This window comes from Lathyrus oleraceus, unplaced genomic scaffold (assembly GCF_024323335.1).
Source record: "Lathyrus oleraceus cultivar Zhongwan6 unplaced genomic scaffold, CAAS_Psat_ZW6_1.0 chrUn0046, whole genome shotgun sequence".
Lineage (NCBI taxonomy): Eukaryota > Viridiplantae > Streptophyta > Magnoliopsida > Fabales > Fabaceae > Lathyrus > Lathyrus oleraceus.
In genome coordinates, this window is record NW_026112437.1 from 75,784 (window position 1) to 98,320 (window position 22,537).

Below are 22,537 nucleotides of genomic sequence, written 5' to 3' on the forward strand. Positions count from 1 at the left end.
AACACCGCCGGGAGTGCCTCCCAACCCTAGCATTTCATCCGCCAAGCGAGATGGTCCACTCAAAAGAATGGAGAGTTTTGGATCATCCTTGCGCATCCGACGCCATTTTTGCTATACATATCAAAATGGAAAATAAAAACACAAAACAGTGACAAAACTGATCTCAGTAAAAGCAAAAATTAAACTCTAATAAAAGAAATAAAGTTATGGCGATAAAAAATCATTACCCGTAGCACCTCTGTTTTGGTATCCGGTGGAAATCGGAAATCCTCGTCAGCGATGATTCTTGTCCATTTCTTGCTATGGCTGTTATGGCGATAAACGCCACGTTTCAGATCGAGTTCGAGTTGCGGAGTAAACACAAATGGTGCGGCGCGTTGTTGACGTTGAGCCATTAGGGTTCTTGAAAGTCAAAGAGGTTTAGATTTCCATAGGTTCAACATCAAAATCAAACAAATGAATATAACCACAAAGAAATTCACAGCACTGAAATAGCAAAATGGAAAAGGTATAGACATACCTGAGATGAAGATCATCGGAAGCCACAAGAGGAAGATCATTGGGAGGAGGAGGAGGAGGAACCCCGTCGGGAGCCGTAAGAGGACTGCCGTCGGGAGGAGGAGGACGAATGTCGTCGGGAGGAGGAGGAACACCGACGGGAGCCACAAGAGGAAAGCCGTTGGGAGGAGGAGTAACGCCGTCGGGAGCCGCAAGAGAAACACTGACAGGAGCAGCAAGAGGAACGCCGTCGGGAGCCACAAGAGAAACACCTTCGAGAGCAGCAAGAGGAACGCCGTCGGGAGCCACAAGAGAAACACCTTCGAGAGCCGCAAGAGGAACACCGCCGGGAGTGCCTCCCAACCCTAGCATTTCATCCGCCAAGCGAGATGGTCCACTCAAAAGAATGGAGAGTTTTGGATCATCCTTGCGCATCCGACGCCATTTTTGCTATACATATCAAAATGGAAAATAAAAACACAAAACAGTGACAAAACTGATCTCAGTAAAAGCAAAAATTAAACTCTAATAAAAGAAATAAAGTTATGGCGATAAAAAATCATTACCCGTAGCACCTCTGTTTTGGTATCCGGTGGAAATCGGAAATCCTCGTCAGCGATGATTCTTGTCCATTTCTTGCTATGGCTGTTATGGCGATAAACGCCACGTTTCAGATCGAGTTCGAGTTGCGGAGTAAACACAAATGGTGCGGCGCGTTGTTGACGTTGAGCCATTAGGGTTCTTGAAAGTCAAAGAGGTTTAGATTTCCATAGGTTCAACATCAAAATCAAACAAATGAATATAACCACAAAGAAATTCACAGCACTGAAATAGCAAAATGGAAAAGGTATAGACATACCTAAGATGAAGATCATCGGAAGCCACAAGAGGAAGATCATTGGGAGGAGGCGGTGGAGGAACCCCGTCAGGAGCCGTAAGAGGACTGCCGTCGGGAGGAGGAGGACGAATGTCGTCGGGAGGAGGAGGAGCACTGACGGGAGCCACAAGAGGAAAGCCATTGGGAGGAGGAGTAACACGGTCGGGAGCCGTAACAGAAACACTGACAAGAGCAGCAAGAGGAACGCGGTCGGGAGCCACAAGAGAAACACCTTCGAGAGCCGCAAGAGGAACACCGCCGGGAGTGCCTCCCAACCCTAGCATTTCATCCTCCAAGCAAGATGGTCCACTCTAAAGAATGGAGAGTTTTGGATCATCCTTGCGCATCCGATGCCATTTTTGCTATACATATCAAAATGGAAAATAAAAACACAAAATAGTGAAAAAACTGATCTCAGTAAAAGCAAAAATTAAACTCTAATAAAAGAAATAAAGTTATGGCGATAAAAAATAATTACCCGTAGCACCTCTGTTTTGGTATCCGGTGGAAATCGGAAATCCTTGTCAACGATGATTCTTGTCCATTTCTTGCTATGGCTGTTATGGCGATAAACGCCACGTTTCAGATCGAGTTCGAGTTGCGGAGTAAACACAAACGGTGCGGCGTGTTGTTGACGTTGAGCCATTAGGGTTCTTGAAAGTCAAAGAGGTTTAGCTTTCCATAGGTTCAACATCAAAATCAAACAAATGAATATAACCACAAAGAAATTCACAGCACTGAAATAGCAAAATGGAAAAGGTATAGACATACCTGAGATGAAGATCATCGGAAGCCACAAGAGGAAGATCATTCGGAGAAGGAGGTGGAGGAACCCCGTCGGGAGGAGGAGGACGAATGTCGTCGGGAGGAGGAGGAACACCGACGGGAGCCACAAGAGGAAAGCCGTTGGGAGGAGGAGTAACGCCGTCAGGAGCTGCAAGAGAAACACTGACACGAGCAGCAAGATGAACGCCGTCGGGAGCCACAAGAGAAACACCTTCGAGAGCAGCAAGAGGAACGCCGTCTGGAGCCACAAGAGAAACACCTTCGAGAGCCGCAAGAGGAACACCGCCGGGAGTGCCTCCCAACCCTAGCATTTCATCCGCCAAGCGAGATGGTCCACTCAAAAGAATGGAGAGTTTTTGATCATCCTTGCGCATCCGACGCCATTTTTGCTATACATATCAAAATGGAAAATAAAAACACAAAACAGTGACAAAACTGATCTCAGTAAAAGCAAAAATTAAACTCTAATAAAAGAAATAAAGTTATGGCGATAAAAAATCATTACCCGTAGCACCTCTGTTTTGGTATCCGGTGGAAATCGGAAATCCTCGTCAGCGATGATTCTTGTCCATTTCTTGCTATGGCTGTTATGGCGATAAACGCCACGTTTCAGATCGAGTTCGAGTTGCGGAGTAAACACAAATGGTGCGGCGCGTTGTTGACGTTGAGCCATTAGGGTTCTTGAAAGTCAAAGAGGTTTAGATTTCCATAGGTTCAACATCAAAATCAAACAAATGAATATAACCACAAAGAAATTCACAGCACTGAAATAGCAAAATGGAAAAGGTATAGACATACCTGAGATGAAGATCATCGGAAGCCACAAGAGGAAGATCATTGGGAGGAGGAGGAGGAGGAACCCCGTCGGGAGCCGTAAGAGGACTGCCGTCGGGAGGAGGAGGACGAATGTCGTCGGGAGGAGGAGGAACACCGACGGGAGCCACAAGAGGAAAGCCGTTGGGAGGAGGAGTAACGCCGTCGGGAGCCGCAAGAGAAACACTGACAGGAGCAGCAAGAGGAACGCCGTCGGGAGCCACAAGAGAAACACCTTCGAGAGCAGCAAGAGGAACGCCGTCGGGAGCCACAAGAGAAACACCTTCGAGAGCCGCAAGAGGAACACCGCCGGGAGTGCCTCCCAACCCTAGCATTTCATCCGCCAAGCGAGATGGTCCACTCAAAAGAATGGAGAGTTTTGGATCATCCTTGCGCATCCGACGCCATTTTTGCTATACATATCAAAATGGAAAATAAAAACACAAAACAGTGACAAAACTGATCTCAGTAAAAGCAAAAATTAAACTCTAATAAAAGAAATAAAGTTATGGCGATAAAAAATCATTACCCGTAGCACCTCTGTTTTGGTATCCGGTGGAAATCGGAAATCCTCGTCAGCGATGATTCTTGTCCATTTCTTGCTATGGCTGTTATGGCGATAAACGCCACGTTTCAGATCGAGTTCGAGTTGCGGAGTAAACACAAATGGTGCGGCGCGTTGTTGACGTTGAGCCATTAGGGTTCTTGAAAGTCAAAGAGGTTTAGATTTCCATAGGTTCAACATCAAAATCAAACAAATGAATATAACCACAAAGAAATTCACAGCACTGAAATAGCAAAATGGAAAAGGTATAGACATACCTGAGATGAAGATCATCGGAAGCCACAAGAGGAAGATCATTGGGAGGAGGAGGAGGAGGAACCCCGTCGGGAGCCGTAAGAGGACTGCCGTCGGGAGGAGGAGGACGAATGTCGTCGGGAGGAGGAGGAACACCGACGGGAGCCACAAGAGGAAAGCCGTTGGGAGGAGGAGTAACGCCGTCGGGAGCCGCAAGAGAAACACTGACAGGAGCAGCAAGAGGAACGCCGTCGGGAGCCACAAGAGAAACACCTTCGAGAGCAGCAAGAGGAACGCCGTCGGGAGCCACAAGAGAAACACCTTCGAGAGCCGCAAGAGGAACACCGCCGGGAGTGCCTCCCAACCCTAGCATTTCATCCGCCAAGCGAGATGGTCCACTCAAAAGAATGGAGAGTTTTGGATCATCCTTGCGCATCCGACGCCATTTTTGCTATCCATATCAAAATGGTAAATAAAAATACAAACTAGTGACAAAACTGATCTCAGTAAAAGCAAAAATTAAACTCTAATAAAAGAAATAAAGTTATGGCGATAAAAAATCATTACCCGTAGCACCTCTGTTTTGGTATCCGGTGGAAATCGGAAATCCTCGTCAGCGATGATTCTTGTCCATTTCTTGCTATGGCTGTTATGGCGATAAACGCCACGTTTCAGATCGAGTTCGAGTTGCGGAGTAAACACAAATGGTGCGGCGCGTTGTTGACGTTGAGCCATTAGGGTTCTTGAAAGTCAAAGAGGTTTAGATTTCCATAGGTTCAACATCAAAATCAAACAAATGAATATAACCACAAAGAAATTCACAGCACTGAAATAGCAAAATGGAAAAGGTATAGACATACCTGAGATGAAGATCATCGGAAGCCACAAGAGGAAGATCATTGGGAGGAGGAGGAGGAGGAACCCCGTCGGGAGCCGTAAGAGGACTGCCGTCGGGAGGAGGAGGACGAATGTCGTCGGGAGGAGGAGGAACACCGACGGGAGCCACAAGAGGAAAGCCGTTGGGAGGAGGAGTAACGCCGTCGGGAGCCGCAAGAGAAACACTGACAGGAGCAGCAAGAGGAACGCCGTCGGGAGCCACAAGAGAAACACCTTCGAGAGCAGCAAGAGGAACGCCGTCGGGAGCCACAAGAGAAACACCTTCGAGAGCCGCAAGAGGAACACCGCCGGGAGTGCCTCCCAACCCTAGCATTTCATCCGCCAAGCGAGATGGTCCACTCAAAAGAATGGAGAGTTTTGGATCATCCTTGCGCATCCGACGCCATTTTTGCTATACATATCAAAATGGAAAATAAAAACACAAAACAGTGACAAAACTGATCTCAGTAAAAGCAAAAATTAAACTCTAATAAAAGAAATAAAGTTATGGCGATAAAAAATCATTACCCGTAGCACCTCTGTTTTGGTATCCGGTGGAAATCGGAAATCCTCGTCAGCGATGATTCTTGTCCATTTCTTGCTATGGCTGTTATGGCGATAAACGCCACGTTTCAGATCGAGTTCGAGTTGCGGAGTAAACACAAATGGTGCGGCGCGTTGTTGACGTTGAGCCATTAGGGTTCTTGAAAGTCAAAGAGGTTTAGATTTCCATAGGTTCAACATCAAAATCAAACAAATGAATATAACCACAAAGAAATTCACAGCACTGAAATAGCAAAATGGAAAAGGTATAGACATACCTGAGATGAAGATCATCGGAAGCCACAAGAGGAAGATCATTGGGAGGAGGAGGAGGAGGAACCCCGTCGGGAGCCGTAAGAGGACTGCCGTCGGGAGGAGGAGGACGAATGTCGTCGGGAGGAGGAGGAACACCGACGGGAGCCACAAGAGGAAAGCCGTTGGGAGGAGGAGTAACGCCGTCGGGAGCCGCAAGAGAAACACTGACAGGAGCAGCAAGAGGAACGCCGTCGGGAGCCACAAGAGAAACACCTTCGAGAGCAGCAAGAGGAACGCCGTCGGGAGCCACAAGAGAAACACCTTCGAGAGCCGCAAGAGGAACACCGCCGGGAGTGCCTCCCAACCCTAGCATTTCATCCGCCAAGCGAGATGGTCCACTCAAAAGAATGGAGAGTTTTGGATCATCCTTGCGCATCCGACGCCATTTTTGCTATACATATCAAAATGGAAAATAAAAACACAAAACAGTGACAAAACTGATCTCAGTAAAAGCAAAAATTAAACTCTAATAAAAGAAATAAAGTTATGGCGATAAAAAATCATTACCCGTAGCACCTCTGTTTTGGTATCCGGTGGAAATCGGAAATCCTCGTCAGCGATGATTCTTGTCCATTTCTTGCTATGGCTGTTATGGCGATAAACGCCACGTTTCAGATCGAGTTCGAGTTGCGGAGTAAACACAAATGGTGCGGCGCGTTGTTGACGTTGAGCCATTAGGGTTCTTGAAAGTCAAAGAGGTTTAGATTTCCATAGGTTCAACATCAAAATCAAACAAATGAATATAACCACAAAGAAATTCACAGCACTGAAATAGCAAAATGGAAAAGGTATAGACATACCTGAGATGAAGATCATCGGAAGCCACAAGAGGAAGATCATTGGGAGGAGGAGGAGGAGGAACCCCGTCGGGAGCCGTAAGAGGACTGCCGTCGGGAGGAGGAGGACGAATGTCGTCGGGAGGAGGAGGAACACCGACGGGAGCCACAAGAGGAAAGCCGTTGGGAGGAGGAGTAACGCCGTCGGGAGCCGCAAGAGAAACACTGACAGGAGCAGCAAGAGGAACGCCGTCGGGAGCCACAAGAGAAACACCTTCGAGAGCAGCAAGAGGAACGCCGTCGGGAGCCACAAGAGAAACACCTTCGAGAGCCGCAAGAGGAACACCGCCGGGAGTGCCTCCCAACCCTAGCATTTCATCCGCCAAGCGAGATGGTCCACTCAAAAGAATGGAGAGTTTTGGATCATCCTTGCGCATCCGACGCCATTTTTGCTATACATATCAAAATGGAAAATAAAAACACAAAACAGTGACAAAACTGATCTCAGTAAAAGCAAAAATTAAACTCTAATAAAAGAAATAAAGTTATGGCGATAAAAAATCATTACCCGTAGCACCTCTGTTTTGGTATCCGGTGGAAATCGGAAATCCTCGTCAGCGATGATTCTTGTCCATTTCTTGCTATGGCTGTTATGGCGATAAACGCCACGTTTCAGATCGAGTTCGAGTTGCGGAGTAAACACAAATGGTGCGGCGCGTTGTTGACGTTGAGCCATTAGGGTTCTTGAAAGTCAAAGAGGTTTAGATTTCTATAGGTTCAACATCAAAATCAAACAAATGAATATAACAACAAAGAAATTCACAGCACTGAAATAGCAAAATGGAAAAGGTGTAGGAATACCTGAGATGAAGATCACTGGAAGCCACAAGAGGAAGATCATTGGGAGGAGGAGGAGGAGGAACCCCGTCGGGAGCCGTAAGAGGACTCTCGTCAGGAGGAGGATGACGAATGTCGTCGGGAGGAGGAGGAACACCGACGGGAGCCACAAGAAGAAAGTCGTTGGGAGGAGGAGTAACACCGTCGGGAGCCGTAAGAGAAACACTGACATGAGCAGCAAGAGGAACGCCGTCGGGAGCCACAAGAGAAACACCTTCTAGAGCAGCAAAAGGAACGTCATCGGGAGCCACAAGAGAAACACCTTCGAGAGCAGCAAGAGGAACGCCGTCGGGAGCCACAAGAGAAACACCTTCGAGAGCCGCAAGAGGAACACCGCCGGGAGTGCCTCCCAACCCTAGCATTTCATCCGCCAAGCGAGATGGTCCACTAAAAAGAATGGAGAGTTTTGGATCATCCTTGCGCATCCGACGCCATTTTTGTTATACATATCAAAATGGAAAATAAAAACACAAAACAGTGACCAAACTGATCTCAGTAAAAGCAAAAATTAAACTCTAATAAAAGAAATAAAGTTATGGCGATAAAAAATCATTACCCGTAGCACCTCTGTTTTGGTATCCGGTGGAAATCGGAAATCCTCGTCAGCGATGATTCTTGTCCATTTCTTGCTATGGCTGTTATGGCGATAAACGCCACGTTTCAGATCGAGTTCGAGTTGCGGAGTAAACACAAATGGTGCGGCGCGTTGTTGACGTTGAGCCATTAGGGTTCTTGAAAGTCAAAGAGGTTTAGATTTCCATAGGTTCAACATCAAAATCAAACAAATGAATATAACCACAAAGAAATTCACAGCACTGAAATAGCAAAATGGAAAAGGTATAGACATACCTGAGATGAAGATCATCGGAAGCCACAAGAGGAAGATCATTGGGAGGAGGAGGAGGAGGAGGAACCCGTCGGGAGCCGTAAGAGGACTGCCGTCGGGAGGAGGAGGACGAATGTCGTCGGGAGGAGGAGGAACACCGACGGGAGCCACAAGAGGAAAGCCGTTGGGAGGAGGAGTAACGCCGTCGGGAGCCGCAAGAGAAACACTGACAGGAGCAGCAAGAGGAACGCCGTCGGGAGCCACAAGAGAAACACCTTCGAGAGCAGCAAGAGGAACGCCGTCGGGAGCCACAAGAGAAACACCTTCGAGAGCCGCAAGAGGAACACCGTCGGGAGTGCCTCCCAACCCTAGCATTTCATCCGCCAAGCGAGATGGTCCACTCAAAAGAATGGAGAGTTTTGGATCATCCTTGCGCATCCGACGCCATTTTTGCTATACATATCAAAATGGAAAATAAAAACACAAAACAGTGACAAAACTGATCTCAGTAAAAGCAAAAATTAAACTCTAATAAAAGAAATAAAGTTATGGCGATAAAAAATCATTACCCGTAGCACCTCTGTTTTGGTATCCGGTGGAAATCGGAAATCCTCGTCAGCGATGATTCTTGTCCATTTCTTGCTATGGCTGTTATGGCGATAAACGCCACGTTTCAGATCGAGTTCGAGTTGCGGAGTAAACACAAATGGTGCGGCGCGTTGTTGACGTTGAGCCATTAGGGTTCTTGAAAGTCAAAGAGGTTTAGATTTCCATAGGTTCAACATCAAAATCAAACAAATGAATATAACCACAAAGAAATTCACAGCACTGAAATAGCAAATGGAAAAGGTATAGACATACCTGAGATGAAGATCATCGGAAGCCACAAGAGGAAGATCATTGGGAGGAGGAGGAGGAGGAACCCCGTCGGGAGCCGTAAGAGGACTGCCGTCGGGAGGAGGAGGACGAATGTCGTCGGGAGGAGGAGGAACACCGACGGGGGCCACAAGAGGAAAGCCGTTGGGAGGAGGAGTAACGTCGTAGGGAGCCGCAAGAGAAACACTGACAGGAGCAGCAAGAGGAACGCCGTCGGGAGCCATAAGAGAAACACCTTCCAGAGCAGCAAGAGGAACGCCGTCGGGAGCCACAAGAGAAACACCTTCGAGAGCCGCAAGAGGAACACCGCCGGGAGTGCCTCCCAACCCTAGCATTTCATCCGCCAAGCGAGATGGTCCACTCAAAAGAATGGAGAGTTTTGGATCATCCTTGCGCATCCGACGCCATTTTTGCTATACATATCAAAATGGAAAATAAAAACACAAAACAGTGACAAAACTGATCTCAGTAAAAGCAAAAATTAAACTCTAATAAAAGAAATAAAGTTATGGCGATAAAAAATCATTACCCGTAGCACCTCTGTTTTGGTATCCGGTGGAAATCGGAAATCCTCGTCAGCGATGATTCTTGTCCATTTCTTGCTATGGCTGTTATGGCGATAAACGCCACGTTTCAGATCGAGTTCGAGTTGCGGAGTAAACACAAATGGTGCGGCGCGTTGTTGACGTTGAGCCATTAGGGTTCTTGAAAGTCAAAGAGGTTTAGATTTCCATAGGTTCAACATCAAAATCAAACAAATGAATATAACCACAAAGAAATTCACAGCACTGAAATAGCAAAATGGAAAAGGTATAGACATACCTGAGATGAAGATCATCGGAAGCCACAAGAGGAAGATCATTGGGAGGAGGAGGAGGAGGAGGAACCCCGTCGGGAGCCGTAAGAGGACTGCCGTCGGGAGGAGGAGGACGAATGTCGTCGGGAGGAGGAGGAACACCGACGGGAGCCACAAGAGGAAAGCCGTTGGGAGGAGGAGTAACGCCGTCGGGAGCCGCAAGAGAAACACTGACAGGAGCAGCAAGAGGAACACCGTCGGGAGCCACAAGAGAAACACCTTCGAGAGCAGCAAGAGGAACGCCGTCGGGAGCCACAAGAGAAACACCTTCGAGAGCCGCAAGAGGAACACCGCCGGGAGTGCCTCCCAACCCTAGCATTTCATCCGCCAAGCGAGATGGTCCACTCAAAAGAATGGAGAGTTTTGGATCATCCTTGCGCATCCGACGCCATTTTTGCTATACATATCAAAATGGAAAATAAAAACACAAAACAGTGACAAAACTGATCTCAGTAAAAGCAAAAATTAAACTCTAATAAAAGAAATAAAGTTATGGCGATAAAAAATCATTACCCGTAGCACCTCTGTTTTGGTATCCGGTGGAAATCGGAAATCCTCGTCAGCGATGATTCTTGTCCATTTCTTGCTATGGCTGTTATGGCGATAAACGCCACGTTTCAGATCGAGTTCGAGTTGCGGAGTAAACACAAATGGTGCGGCGCGTTGTTTACGTTGAGCCATTAGGGTTCTTGAAAGTCAAAGAGGTTTAGATTTCCATAGGTTCAACATCAAAATCAAACAAATGAATATAACCACAAAGAAATTCACAGCACTGAAATAGCAAATGGAAAAGGTATAGACATACCTGAGATGAAGATCATCGGAAGCCACAAGAGGAAGATCATTGGGAGGAGGAGGAGGAGGAACCCCGTCGGGAGCCGTAAGAGGACTGCCGTCGGGAGGAGGAGGACGAATGTCGTCCGGAGGAGGAGGAACACCGACGGGAGCCACAAGAGGAAAGCCGTTGGGAGGAGGAGTAACGTCGTCGGGAGACGCAAGAGAAACACTGACAGGAGCAGCAAGAGGAACGCCATCGGGAGCCACAAGAGAAACACCTTCGAGAGCAGCAAGAGGAACGTCGTCGAGAGCCACAAGAGAAACACCTTCGAGAGCCGCAAGAGGAACACCGCCGGGAGTGCCTCCCAACCCTAGCATTTCATCCGCCAAGCGAGATGGTCCACTAAAAAGAATGGAGAGTTTTGGATCATCCTTGCGCATCCGACGCCATTTTTGTTATACATATCAAAATGGAAAATAAAAACACAAAACAGTGACCAAACTGATCTCAGTAAAAGCAAAAATTAAACTCTAATAAAAGAAATAAAGTTATGGCGAGAAAAAATCATTACCCGTAGCACCTCTGTTTTGGTATCCGGTGGAAATCGGAAATCCTCGTCAGCGATGATTCTTGTCCATTCCTTGCTATGGCTGTTATGGCGATAAACGCCACGTTTCAGATCGAGTTCGAGTTGCGGAGTAAACACAAATGGTGCGGCGCGTTGTTGACGTTGAGCCATAAGGGTTCTTGAAAGTCAAAGAGGTTTAGATTTCCATAGGTTCAACATCAAAATCAAACAAATGAATATAACCAAAAAGAAATTCACAGCACTGAAATAGCAAAATGGAAAAGGTATAGACATACCTGAAATGAAGATCATCGGAAGCCACAAGAGGAAGATCATTGGGAGGAGGAGGAGGAGGAGGAACCCCGTCGGGAGCCGTAAGAGGACTGCCATCGGGAGGAGGAAAACGAATGTCGTCGGGAGGAGGAGGAACACCGACGGGAGCCACAAGAGGAAAGCCGTTGGGAGGAGGAGTAACGCCGTCGGGAGCCGCAAGAGAAACACTGACAGGAGGAGCAAGAGGAACACCGTCGGGAGCCACAAGAGAAACACCTTCGAGAGTAGCAAGAGGAACGCCGTCGGGAGCCACAAGAGAAACACCTTCGAGAGCCGCAAGAGGAACACCGTCGGGATTGCCTCCCAACCCTAGCATTTCATCCGCCAAGCGAGATGGTCCACTCAAAAGAATGGAGAGTTTTGGATCATCCTTGCGCATCCGACGCCATTTTTGCTATACATATCAAAATGGAAAATAAAAACACAAAACAGTGACAAAAATGATCTAAGTAAAAGCAAAAATTAAACTCTAATAAAAGAAATAAAGTTATGGAGATAAAAAATCATTACCCGTAGCACCTCTGTTTTGGTATCCGGTGGAAATCGGAAATCCTCGTCAGCGATGATTCTTGTCCATTTCTTGCTATGGCTGTTATGGCGATAAACGCCACGTTTCAGATTGAGTTCGAGTTGCGGAGTAAACACAAATGGTGCGGCGCGTTGTTTACGTTGAGCCATTAGGGTTCTTGAAAGTCAAAGAGGTTTAGATTTCCATAGGTTCAACATCAAAATCAACCAAATGAATATAACCACAAAGAAATTCACAGCACTGAAATAGCAAATGGAAAAGGTATAGACATTCCTGAGATGAAGATCATTGGAAGCCACTAGAGGAAGCTCATTGGGAGGAGGAGGAGGAGGAACCCCGTCGGGAGCCGTAAGAGGACTGCCGTCGGGAGGAGGAGGACGAATGTCGTCCGGAGGAGGAGGAACACCGACGGGAGCCACAAGAGGAAAGCCGTTGGGAGGAGGAGTAACGTCGTCGGGAGACGCAAGAGAAACACTGACAGGAGCAGCAAGAGGAACGCCATCGGGAGCCACAAGAGAAACACCTTCGAGAGCAGCAAGAGGAACGTCGTCGAGAGCCACAAGAGAAACACCTTCGAGAGCCGCAAGAGGAACACCGCCGAGAGTGCCTCCCAACCCTAGCATTTCATCCGCCAAGCGAGATGGTCCACTCAAAAGAATGGAGAGTTTTGGATCATCGTTGCGCATCCGACGCCATTTTTGTTATACATATCAAAATGGAAAATAAAAACACAAAACAGTGACCAAACTGATCTCAGTAAAAGCAAAAATTAAACTCTAATAAAAGAAATAAAGTTATGGCGAGAAAAAATCATTACCCGTAGCACCTCTGTTTTGGTATCCGGTGGAAATCGGAAATCCTCGTCAGCGATGATTCTTGTCCATTTCTTGCTATGGTTGTTATGGCGATAAACGGCATGTTTCAGATCGAGTTCGAGTTGCGGAGTAAACACAAATGGTGCGGCGCGTTGTTGACGTTGAGCATTTAGGGTTCTTGAAAGTCAAAGAGGTTTAGATTTCCATAGGTTCAACATCAAAATCAAACAAATGAATATAACCAAAAAGAAATTCACAGCACTGAAATAGCAAAATGGAAAAGGTATAGACATACCTGAAATGAAGATCATCGGAAGCCACAATAGGAAGATCATTGGGAGGAGGAGGAGGAGGAGAAACCCCGTCGGGAGCCGTAAGAGGACTGCCATCGGGAGGAGGAAAACGAATGTCGTCGGGAGGAGGAGGAACACCGACGGGAGCCATAAGAGGAAAGCCGTTGGGAGGAGGAGTAACGCCGTCGGGAGCCGCAAGAGAAACACTGACAGGAGGAGCAAGAGGAACACCGTCGGGAGCCACAAGAGAAACACCTTCGAGAGTAGCAAGAGGAACGCCGTCAGGAGCCACAAGAGAAACACCTTCGAGAGCCGCAAGAGGAACACCGTCGGGAGTGCCTCCCAACCCTAGCATTTCATCCGCCAAGCGAGATGGTCCACTCAAAAGAATGGAGAGTTTTGGATCATCCTTGCGCATCCGACGCCATTTTTGCTATACATATCAAAATGGAAAATAAAAACACAAAACAGTGACAAATTTGATCTCAGTAAAAGCAAAAATTAAACTCTAATAAAAGAAATAAAGTTATGGATATAAAAAATCATTACCCGTAGCACCTCTGTTTTGGTATCCGGTGGAAATCGGAAATCCTCGTCAGCGATGATTCTTGTCCATTTCTTGCTATGGCTGTTATGCGATAAACGCCACGTTTTAGATTGAGTTCGAGTTGCGGAGTAAACACAAATGGTGCGGCGCGTTGTTGACGTTGAGCCATTAGGGTTCTTGAAAGTCAAAGAGGTTTAGATTTCCATAGGTTCAACATCAAAATCAACCAAATGAATATAACCACAAAGAAATTCACAGCACTGAAATAGAAAAATGGAAAAGGTATAGACATTCCTGAGATGAAGATCATTGGAAGCCACAAGAGGAAGATCATTGGGAGGAGGAGGAGGAGGAACCCCGTCGGGAGCCGTAAGAGGACTGCCGTCGAGAGGAGGAGGACGAATGTCGTCGGGAGGAGGAGGAACACCGACGGGAGCCACAAGAGGAAAGCCGTTGGGAGGAGGAGTAACGTCGTCGGGAGACGCAAGAGAAACACTGACAGGAGCAGCAAGAGGAACGCCGTCGGGAGCCACAAGAGAAACACCTTCGAGAGCAGCAAGAGGAATGTCGTCGAGAGCCAGAAGAGAAACACCTTCGAGAGCCGCAAGAGGAACACCGTCGGGAGTGCCTCCCAACCCTAGCATTTCATCCGCCAAGCGAGATGGTCCACTCAAAAGAATGGAGAGTTTTGGATCATCCGACGCCATTTTTCCTATACATATCAAAATGGAAAATAAAAACACAAAACAGTGAGAAAACTGATCTCAGTAAAAGCAAAAATTAAACCCTAGTAAAAGAAATAAAGTTATGGCGATAAAAAATCATTACCCGTAGCACCTCTGTTTTGGTATCCGGTGGAAATCGGAAATCCTCGTCAACGATGATTCTTGTCCATTTCTTGCTATGGCTGTTATGGCGATAAACGCCATGTTTCAGATCGAGTTCGAGTTGCGGAGTAAACACAAATGGTGCGGCGCGTTGTTGACGTTGAGCCATTAGGGTTCTTGAAAGTCAAAGAGGTTTAGATTTCCATAGGTTCAACATCAAAATCAAACAAATGAATATAACCACAAAGAAATTCACATCACTGAAATAGCAAAATGGAAAAGGTATAGACATACCTGAGATGAAGATCATCGGAAGCCACAAGAGGAAGATCATTGGGAGGAGGAGGAGGAGGAGGAGGAACCCCGTCGGGAGCCGTAAGAGGACTGCCGTCGGGAGGAGGACGACGAATGTGTCGCAACGCGAAAAACAACCGGCGGAAAAAGAACACAGAGCCACCACGGTGCGTTATTTATCCCAAAGGAGGGAAAGGAAACGCTCGAAGTAAACCTGGAAAGGAAAGGAATGGTCTTATGACCAGTGATTGCAAGGTACGGGAGTCGGTTACGCAAGGGGAAGGTATTAGCACCCCTCACGTCCGTAGTACTCGACGGGATCCACGCTCAAAAGAATAGGAAAATGTTGTTGAATAACTGCTCAAAAAGAATGCACACACACTGGAATAATAAATAGGTGAAAGAAGACGGAGGAAGCGGACTCGGCAGGATGTCGCATCCTGGGCCTACGTAGTTTGTCAGAAACAAACATCAGAGTCCACATAGTTCGGGGAAATGGGAAACATGCTCGCTAGGATATCGCATCCTATGCATACGCATCTTCTCTAACCAGAGTAAGAATCAGAGCACTCGTAGCTTGGCTAACGCACGCCGAAAAAAAATGCTAAAAAGGGACGCTGAGACGTCAAAACAAACGCAACAAGGAAACAGAAAGCCAATAGATGGACTTACTTCTGACTCCTCCAAACAAACAGGAAACAGAAAGCCAATAGATGGACTTACATCCGACTCCAAGCAAAACAGATAAACAAGGAAACCGAATGCCAATAAATGGACTTACATCTGACTCCAAGCAAAAGCACACGCTAACCAGCGATCAACAAAGAAAAAGGTCCTCCGCACGAACCTCAACAAGGTAACCAAATATCCAAAGACAAACTAATAGGGAGTCTGGAACTCGAGCCTAATAGTCATGCAAGACACACAAAAAAAAACAAAAGGGTGCCCAGAGAGATCTCGCACGATCTCCTGCCTACGTATCTCATCTGGTATGAGAATCAGGGCGACGTAGTTCCCCTTAACAGGGGAGAAACTCTCTCCTAACTAGAGACCGGGGAATAACAAACTAAAAGGGAGACTGACTCGAGCCTAATAGTTGTCATGTAAACACAAGTCCCTAGGTGAAGGTCTCTAATCAAGAGTTTGACACGCACAGGAAGCGAGTCAACTCAAGTCCTAACTCTACATACATTCAACTTCCTCGAAAGTTAAACGTACGACTCCTACAGAAAAGGAGGTGAGAAGTGGAAAGCAGGTAAACATACCAAAAGCAATCATCACACTCTATATGCAAACAAGAGGCTCAAACACGGTTGGGCTTTAGTCAAGGGGTCATATCAACCTCGACAAACAAGCCAAAACTGTAGGGGTTCTGAAGCTCTTAACCACTGACATTGATCGTCAGGGTGAGCAGATGAAAGGTAATGAGGGTTAGACGTCATAACTCTTAACCCTGTCCTGGGTGAGCTTAAATCAAAGAAGACGTGGGGGTCCAGAAAGAGGGACCCTATTCCACTTGACTGACACTGTACAAGATCTTGGGTTAGGTTCAAGAGCATCAGCACGTAGTGCGAGCATAATGAACGACTCAACGACTAACAGGGGACTGGCTACTAGTCCCTTCTATCTGTCAATTGCCTCTTCACTTAGGAGGAATTAACAAGTATCATGCCTCAACAAGGAGGTCTTTATCACAAATATAAACAATCACAGTCATTGCCTCTTAAGGAGGACTTCAGCCAAACGCCTGCCAAAAAAAGCGACAGGGCTTCCAGACTACATGGAGTTAGAAGGCTAAACTACCTCAGTGGTGTACCAACCACACTCCAAAGCAAAGCAAAGCTATCTAGCAAGAGCTAAAAGCGGCTAATGTACCTGTACAAAAACTAACCAGTCAGTATTGTATTCAGAGAAACAAACAGACAACAACAGTGAGACATTTCCAATATGTACACAATGCAAGTCATGAATGCAATCACTAAAGTGAGTTCACCACACCCATGGACCTACAACACAATAAGGGTTAGTGTACAAAGTAATTTGCATCTCAAGTCATGAGATCACATCAACCATTAGAGCTAATGGCTTGAACCTGAAATACAAAGCTCAAAAGGTGAGTACAAACCACTAGTACCAAGACTAGGGTCAAAGGCAAAGCAAATAGTCAAAACAGAAGCTAATATTCCACATGAAGCACATTTAATCAAGCAAGAAGAAGGCATCAAAAGGATCAAAGCCAAATCATTAAGCAAATCCATCACATAATCAAGATAAGGCAAAGGCAAGCAAGGTGGTCACAATTGGACATTCAAATGAGAAAAACCATATTAAAACAGAAATGAGTCCAATGATCATGAAATTTTTTATGTGAACTCATCATGTTGAACACAAGCATCATGCAAAAAATTGGAATCAGAAGAGATCAAATGACATGTGTATGAAAATGAACAAATGCATCATCCAAATGTGTGACACAAATTGTCATACCATATGTTCATGTGTCTAAAACAGAGATGGAACATGGTAAAAATGCCAAACAAAATCCAAAACATCATGTTACATGTTATGAATGAGCATGTCAAATTTCAAAGCAATTGGATCAAATATGAGCATTTCACAAATCAATTGGCACCACATGTCACATTTGCACCATGTTCAATCACACAAACACATTTAAAAATCCAGCCACAATCAAATCAGGAAATTAACATCACCATTTAAACAAGAACATGAAAAAAAACCAGGGTCAAATTGGATCATTTTACAATTTTTAGTGATTTTTAGAAGTTAATGAAATAAAAATGGAATAATAGAAAAATAATGTGGAAAATGTTATGAACATGAAAATCAGAATGCAATCCATGGGAGTTGAACTCAGGTGCGCCAGGTCAAAACAAGCGCTCCAGAAAATAAATTCAAAAAACATACAATGCCAGGAATCGAACCAACATGTCTTAGGTCAAAAATGCGCTCAATAATAAAATCACAAACATGCATCCAACCAGAATCGAACTCAGGAAGCCATGGTAAAATAAGCGCTCAAATTAAAATCACAAAACAACATGGCCAGGAATCGAACAGGCTCGCCCATGGTTCAAAGGTGCTTGAAACGCAGCACTTCATTAATGAAGTGGCGCACACGTGAGCGGTCAAAGGACACGCCAGCAAAGTCAAATGGATGCAAGCCAATGGAATGGACAACAGGGCGCACACGCAAGCGCCACCTAGGATAAACCCTAGCACTAAATGCAGACGGCAGAGGGAGGTGTTTTCCACCGTCTTCTCCGGCCAGCCAGGCGGAGAAGACACAATTTGTTTTCCAGAATTCACCAATAGGCATATGGTTCAAACCGTCTCGTCATGAGGATCACAAATATCACAATAGCTAATCCTAAATCTCCATGAATTTTCTGAATCGAAGCAAAGAAGTTCATAGATCTAAACTTATACTCATCATATCTTCCTCATTTCCTCACCAAAATTAAATCTAATCACATCAGAATTCTCACCACAACGATATCTACAAGATTATGTACATAAAATAGCAAATAATGAAGGTAAAAAATCCACCTACTTGGAATGGCAGTGGATGGAATCACGTGTTCAGGCCTTCACAAGCTCCAGATCTTCTGTCTAACACCTCTTTTGAAGCTTTGAATAGGAAACAACACTTGAATCCTCCTAGATCTTGCTTAATTTGAACCTTCCATTGACATGTTCATGTGCTTGAATGGCTTCAAACCTTGCTCAATTTCCACGAATTATGACTAGATCTTACTCAAAACTCTTCCATGATCATGATTCTATGAAGAAAATGTGTGTTTGTGTGGAGAATTTTTGAAATCCAAGGAGAGAGAGTTTTGGAGGGAAAATGGATTCTAGATCTAGAAAATATGATTATGGCAAATTCTGTTAGGATTTAGCTTATATATGATTCACTAATGACTTTGCTAATCCACATTAAGTTTGGTTAATTAAAATTAATGAAATAAGAGGTGTTTTGCAAAAAATGAAAAAATGAGGGTGCATGGCTAATTCCTACGTGAACAGTAGCATGCAATGGTCCAAATCCATTTAAAATCAACTCATGAACATGATGGAAGTGGAATTTTACTCATGTGATTCACCAAATTTGAATTATGGAATTTCCCTCCAAAATGCACATGAATGGATACATGGTCATATGAACTTTTTTCATGCAATGCAAGGGTTGATTTGGAAAATATAGGTCATGAGAAGTATGTTGCAAAAAGAGTGGCTCAATTTGGAGTTTTGGATCAAAAGTTATGGCACTTTGAAGTTCCAAGCATACTTTGCAATCATTTGTTCATAACTTCTCAACCATTCATCAAATGCTCATGATCTTGGACTTTTTGAAAAGAGGAGAGAAAGATCTTCAACTTTCATGTTCACCAAAAATTCATTTGAAGCTTCTTTGATGTTGAAAAGTCAAGTTGAATGTGGACCAAAAACTTGCCATTTTTGGAAACTTTCAATTACAGGTCACTTTCCATTTTTGGAAACTTTTGTCCTGACTTCAAAATATTCAAGATAGGTGTTTGTAATGATGAATGAACCTATTTTGAACATGAATGAAGTGTTGAAACTCATCTCCCCACCTCAAAGCCCTCAGCTCTTGCACAGTTGACTACATATTTGACTTGTATGGTCCTCAGATGACCTGAATATGCACTGATCAGCTTGAGCCTCTACCACTTGGGGAAATGGCTCAGAAATGAAACCCTAGCTCTTGTAAGCTCCTTATGATAACCATGTGATCCTCATCTCAATAGAATGCCTCACCTCCTTGAAAAGCCCTGGCTGGAAGAATGCCATTGATTAGGGTTGACCAGAGGTCAAAACCCTAATCCAAAGGAACCTGAAACCCTAATGCACTACAAACCCTCAGATGGCTGATCATCAATTCAATAAGACCCTCAGGCTTGAACCATACAACTTCTCCATCTCTGAAAAGACTTTGGAGGATGACCTTCTCATTTTCAGATGATATGCAAAATGCAAATGCCTAATGCCCTAAAATGAAATGCAATATGCTTAACTAGTCCTTAGAAGAGGAGGGCAAATTTGGAGGTGTTACAGCTGCCCCTATTCAATCCACTGTGAACTTGCCGATATGAACAACCTCGGCTTTCAGATGATCAGAGTGAAGAGTGGTTGAATACCAAGAACAAACGAATAATTTGCGCTCCGCTGGGGATTATTATCTTTTTTCTTTTCTTGAACCCCACAACATATTTGATTTTTTTTTTTGTTTTTCTTGAACCCCGAAACTTTTTGATTGATTTTTTTTTTCTTTTCTTTCTTGAGCCCCAGAATTTTTGATTTGCGCGGATGATCCCCGATCACCGCATTTGAACCCCGACTTTCGCGTTGATCGCGTAACGTTCTCTGATCTTCATTTCCATCTCCGCCCGACGGAAAATTTTCCTCCAATATCGCGCTACTGGGGAACATTGTTGATCTGACGTCATGATGCTAAATTCCTCAGAATAACATCTTCCAACTTCCATCTCGCACGACAGAAATCTCCTCCAGTATCCCACTATTGGGGAATACTGTTGACCCAACGTCACGATGTTAAACTCCTCAGAGTAACATCTTCCAACTTCCATCTCGCACGACAGAAATCTCCTCTAGTATCGCACTACTGGGGAATACCGTTGACCCAACGTCACGATGCTAAACTCCTCAGAGTAACATCCTCCAACTTCCATCTTGCACGACAGAAATCTCCTCCAGTATCGCACTACTAGGGAATACCGTTGATCAAACGTCACGAAGCTAAACTCCTCAGAGTAACATCTTCGTCATCCGGCGAAACCAAATCTCAAACGGTAACCACGGCTTGAGTCGCGCTGATCCAACATCATAATACTAAACTCCTCAGAGTAACATCTTCGCCATCCGGTGAAACCAAATCTCAAACGGTAACCACGGCCTGAGTCGCGTTGATCCAATGTCATGATGCTAAACTTCTCAGAGTAACATCTTCGTCATCCGGCGAAACCAAATCTCAAACGGTAACCACGGCTTGAGTCGCGCTGATCCATCGTCATGATGCTCAACTCCTCGGAGTAATATCTTCACCATCCGGTGAAACCAATCCTCAAACGGTAACCACGGCTTGAGTCGCACTGATCCAACGTCATGATGCTAAACTCTTAAGAGTAACATCTTCGCCATCCGGCGAAACCAAATCTCAAACGGTAACCATGGCTTGAGTCGCGCTGATCCAACGTCATGATGCTAAACTCCTCAGAGTAACATCTTCGCCATCCGGCGAAACCAAATCTCAAACGGTAACCACGGCTTGAGTCGCGTTGATCCAACATCCTGATGCTATAATCCTCAGAGTAACGTCTTCGCCATCCGGCGAAACCAAATCTCAAACGGTAACCACGGCTTGAGTCGCTTTGATCCAACGTCCTGATGCTAAAATCCTTAGAGTAACGTCTTCGCCATCCGGCGAAACCAAATCTCAAACGGTAACCACGGCTTGAGTCGCGTTGATCCAACGTCATGATGCTAAACTCCTCAGAGTAACATCTTCGCCATCCGGCGAAACCAAATCTCAAACGGTAACCACGACTTGAGTCGCGTTGATCCAACGTCATGATGCTAAACTCCTCAGAGTAACATCTTCGCCATCCGGCGAAACCAAATCTCAAACGGTAACCACGGCTTGAGTCGCGCTGATCCAACGTCATGATGCTAAACTCCTCAGAGTAACATCTTCGCCATCCGGCGAAACCAAATCTCAAACGGTAACCACGGCTTGAGTCGCGTTGATCCAACGTCATGATGCTAAACTCCTCAGAGTAACATCTTCGGCATCCGGCGAAACCAAATCTCAAACGGTAACCACAGCTTGAGTCGCGTTGATCCAACGTCATGATGCTAAACTCCTCAGAGTAACATCTTCGCTCTCCGACGAAACCAAATCTCAAACGGTAACCACGGCTTGAGTCACGTTGATCCAACGTCATGATGCTAAACTCCTCAGAGTAACATCTTCGCTATCTGGAGAAACCAAATCTCAAATGGTAACCACGGCTTGAGTAACATCTTCACCAACCAGCTAAACCAATCCTCAAACGGTAACCACGGCTTGAGACTAGCTTATGCTTGCAATGTTGATGCATGATTTTTTTTTAGCGTAATGCTCCTTAACCATGGAAATGCTACGCAATTAATTATGCAATATGCCATGCTGCTCTAAATGATGAATGCATAAAAAGTACCCCCCTCAGGGGACTCTATTGGGGAGCTCGAGGAACTCTGCTGAGGAACTCGCTATCGCTCCAATCTCCACCCTGCTGGGGAATAGCACTGCTGCTGAGGAAAGGACAACCCTCACCAGGGATGACCTCCGCTGAACCCGTTCCGCTTGGGGACTTCGCTGGGGAAGAAACCTCCAACGTACACCTCCGCTGGGGAAACAGCAACCTTCAGACTTGCTGGGGAAATATCGATCTCGAACCTGCTGGGGAGATACGGAATATTTGACATGGAACACCTGTCGACTCGTCGAACACAGGCATTCTCCATCTAACCACAATGTCAACTTCACAATTTTGAGAGCTCCCCGACTCATCTGGTCTCTTCTGATTCATCACCTTGTATTCTCGACTTCTCTCTATTCCGAGACAATTGATCTCCTCAGATTCGGGCTAACTCTCCAATCCTCATACTTTGAAGAGTCTTCTTGATTAAACATCCAGGATCGTCGCACGTCTTTCGCCGTCTTTTCACCATTCTTTAATCCTTTGTCCCTGATTGGACTCCACGGGGATC

The 22,537-nt window shown here is 45.5% G+C and overlaps 1 protein-coding gene across 1 annotated transcript in view; it reads right to left on the reverse strand.

Annotated features, from left to right (window-relative positions):
- The window catches only part of LOC127112147 (uncharacterized), a 105,529-nt gene that overhangs the window by 8,778 nt on the left and 74,214 nt on the right, over positions 1–22,537 (reverse strand). The window contains exons 23-27 of the mRNA XM_051046270.1: positions 12,168–12,420; positions 11,682–11,811; positions 7,251–7,442; positions 2,147–2,309; positions 1,358–1,489 (exon numbers count right to left, since the gene is read on the reverse strand). Of these exons, the coding sequence (XP_050902227.1) occupies positions 1,358–1,489; positions 2,147–2,309; positions 7,251–7,442; positions 11,682–11,811; positions 12,168–12,420 (870 nt within the window). The remainder of the gene's footprint in view (positions 1–1,357; positions 1,490–2,146; positions 2,310–7,250; positions 7,443–11,681; positions 11,812–12,167; positions 12,421–22,537) is intronic.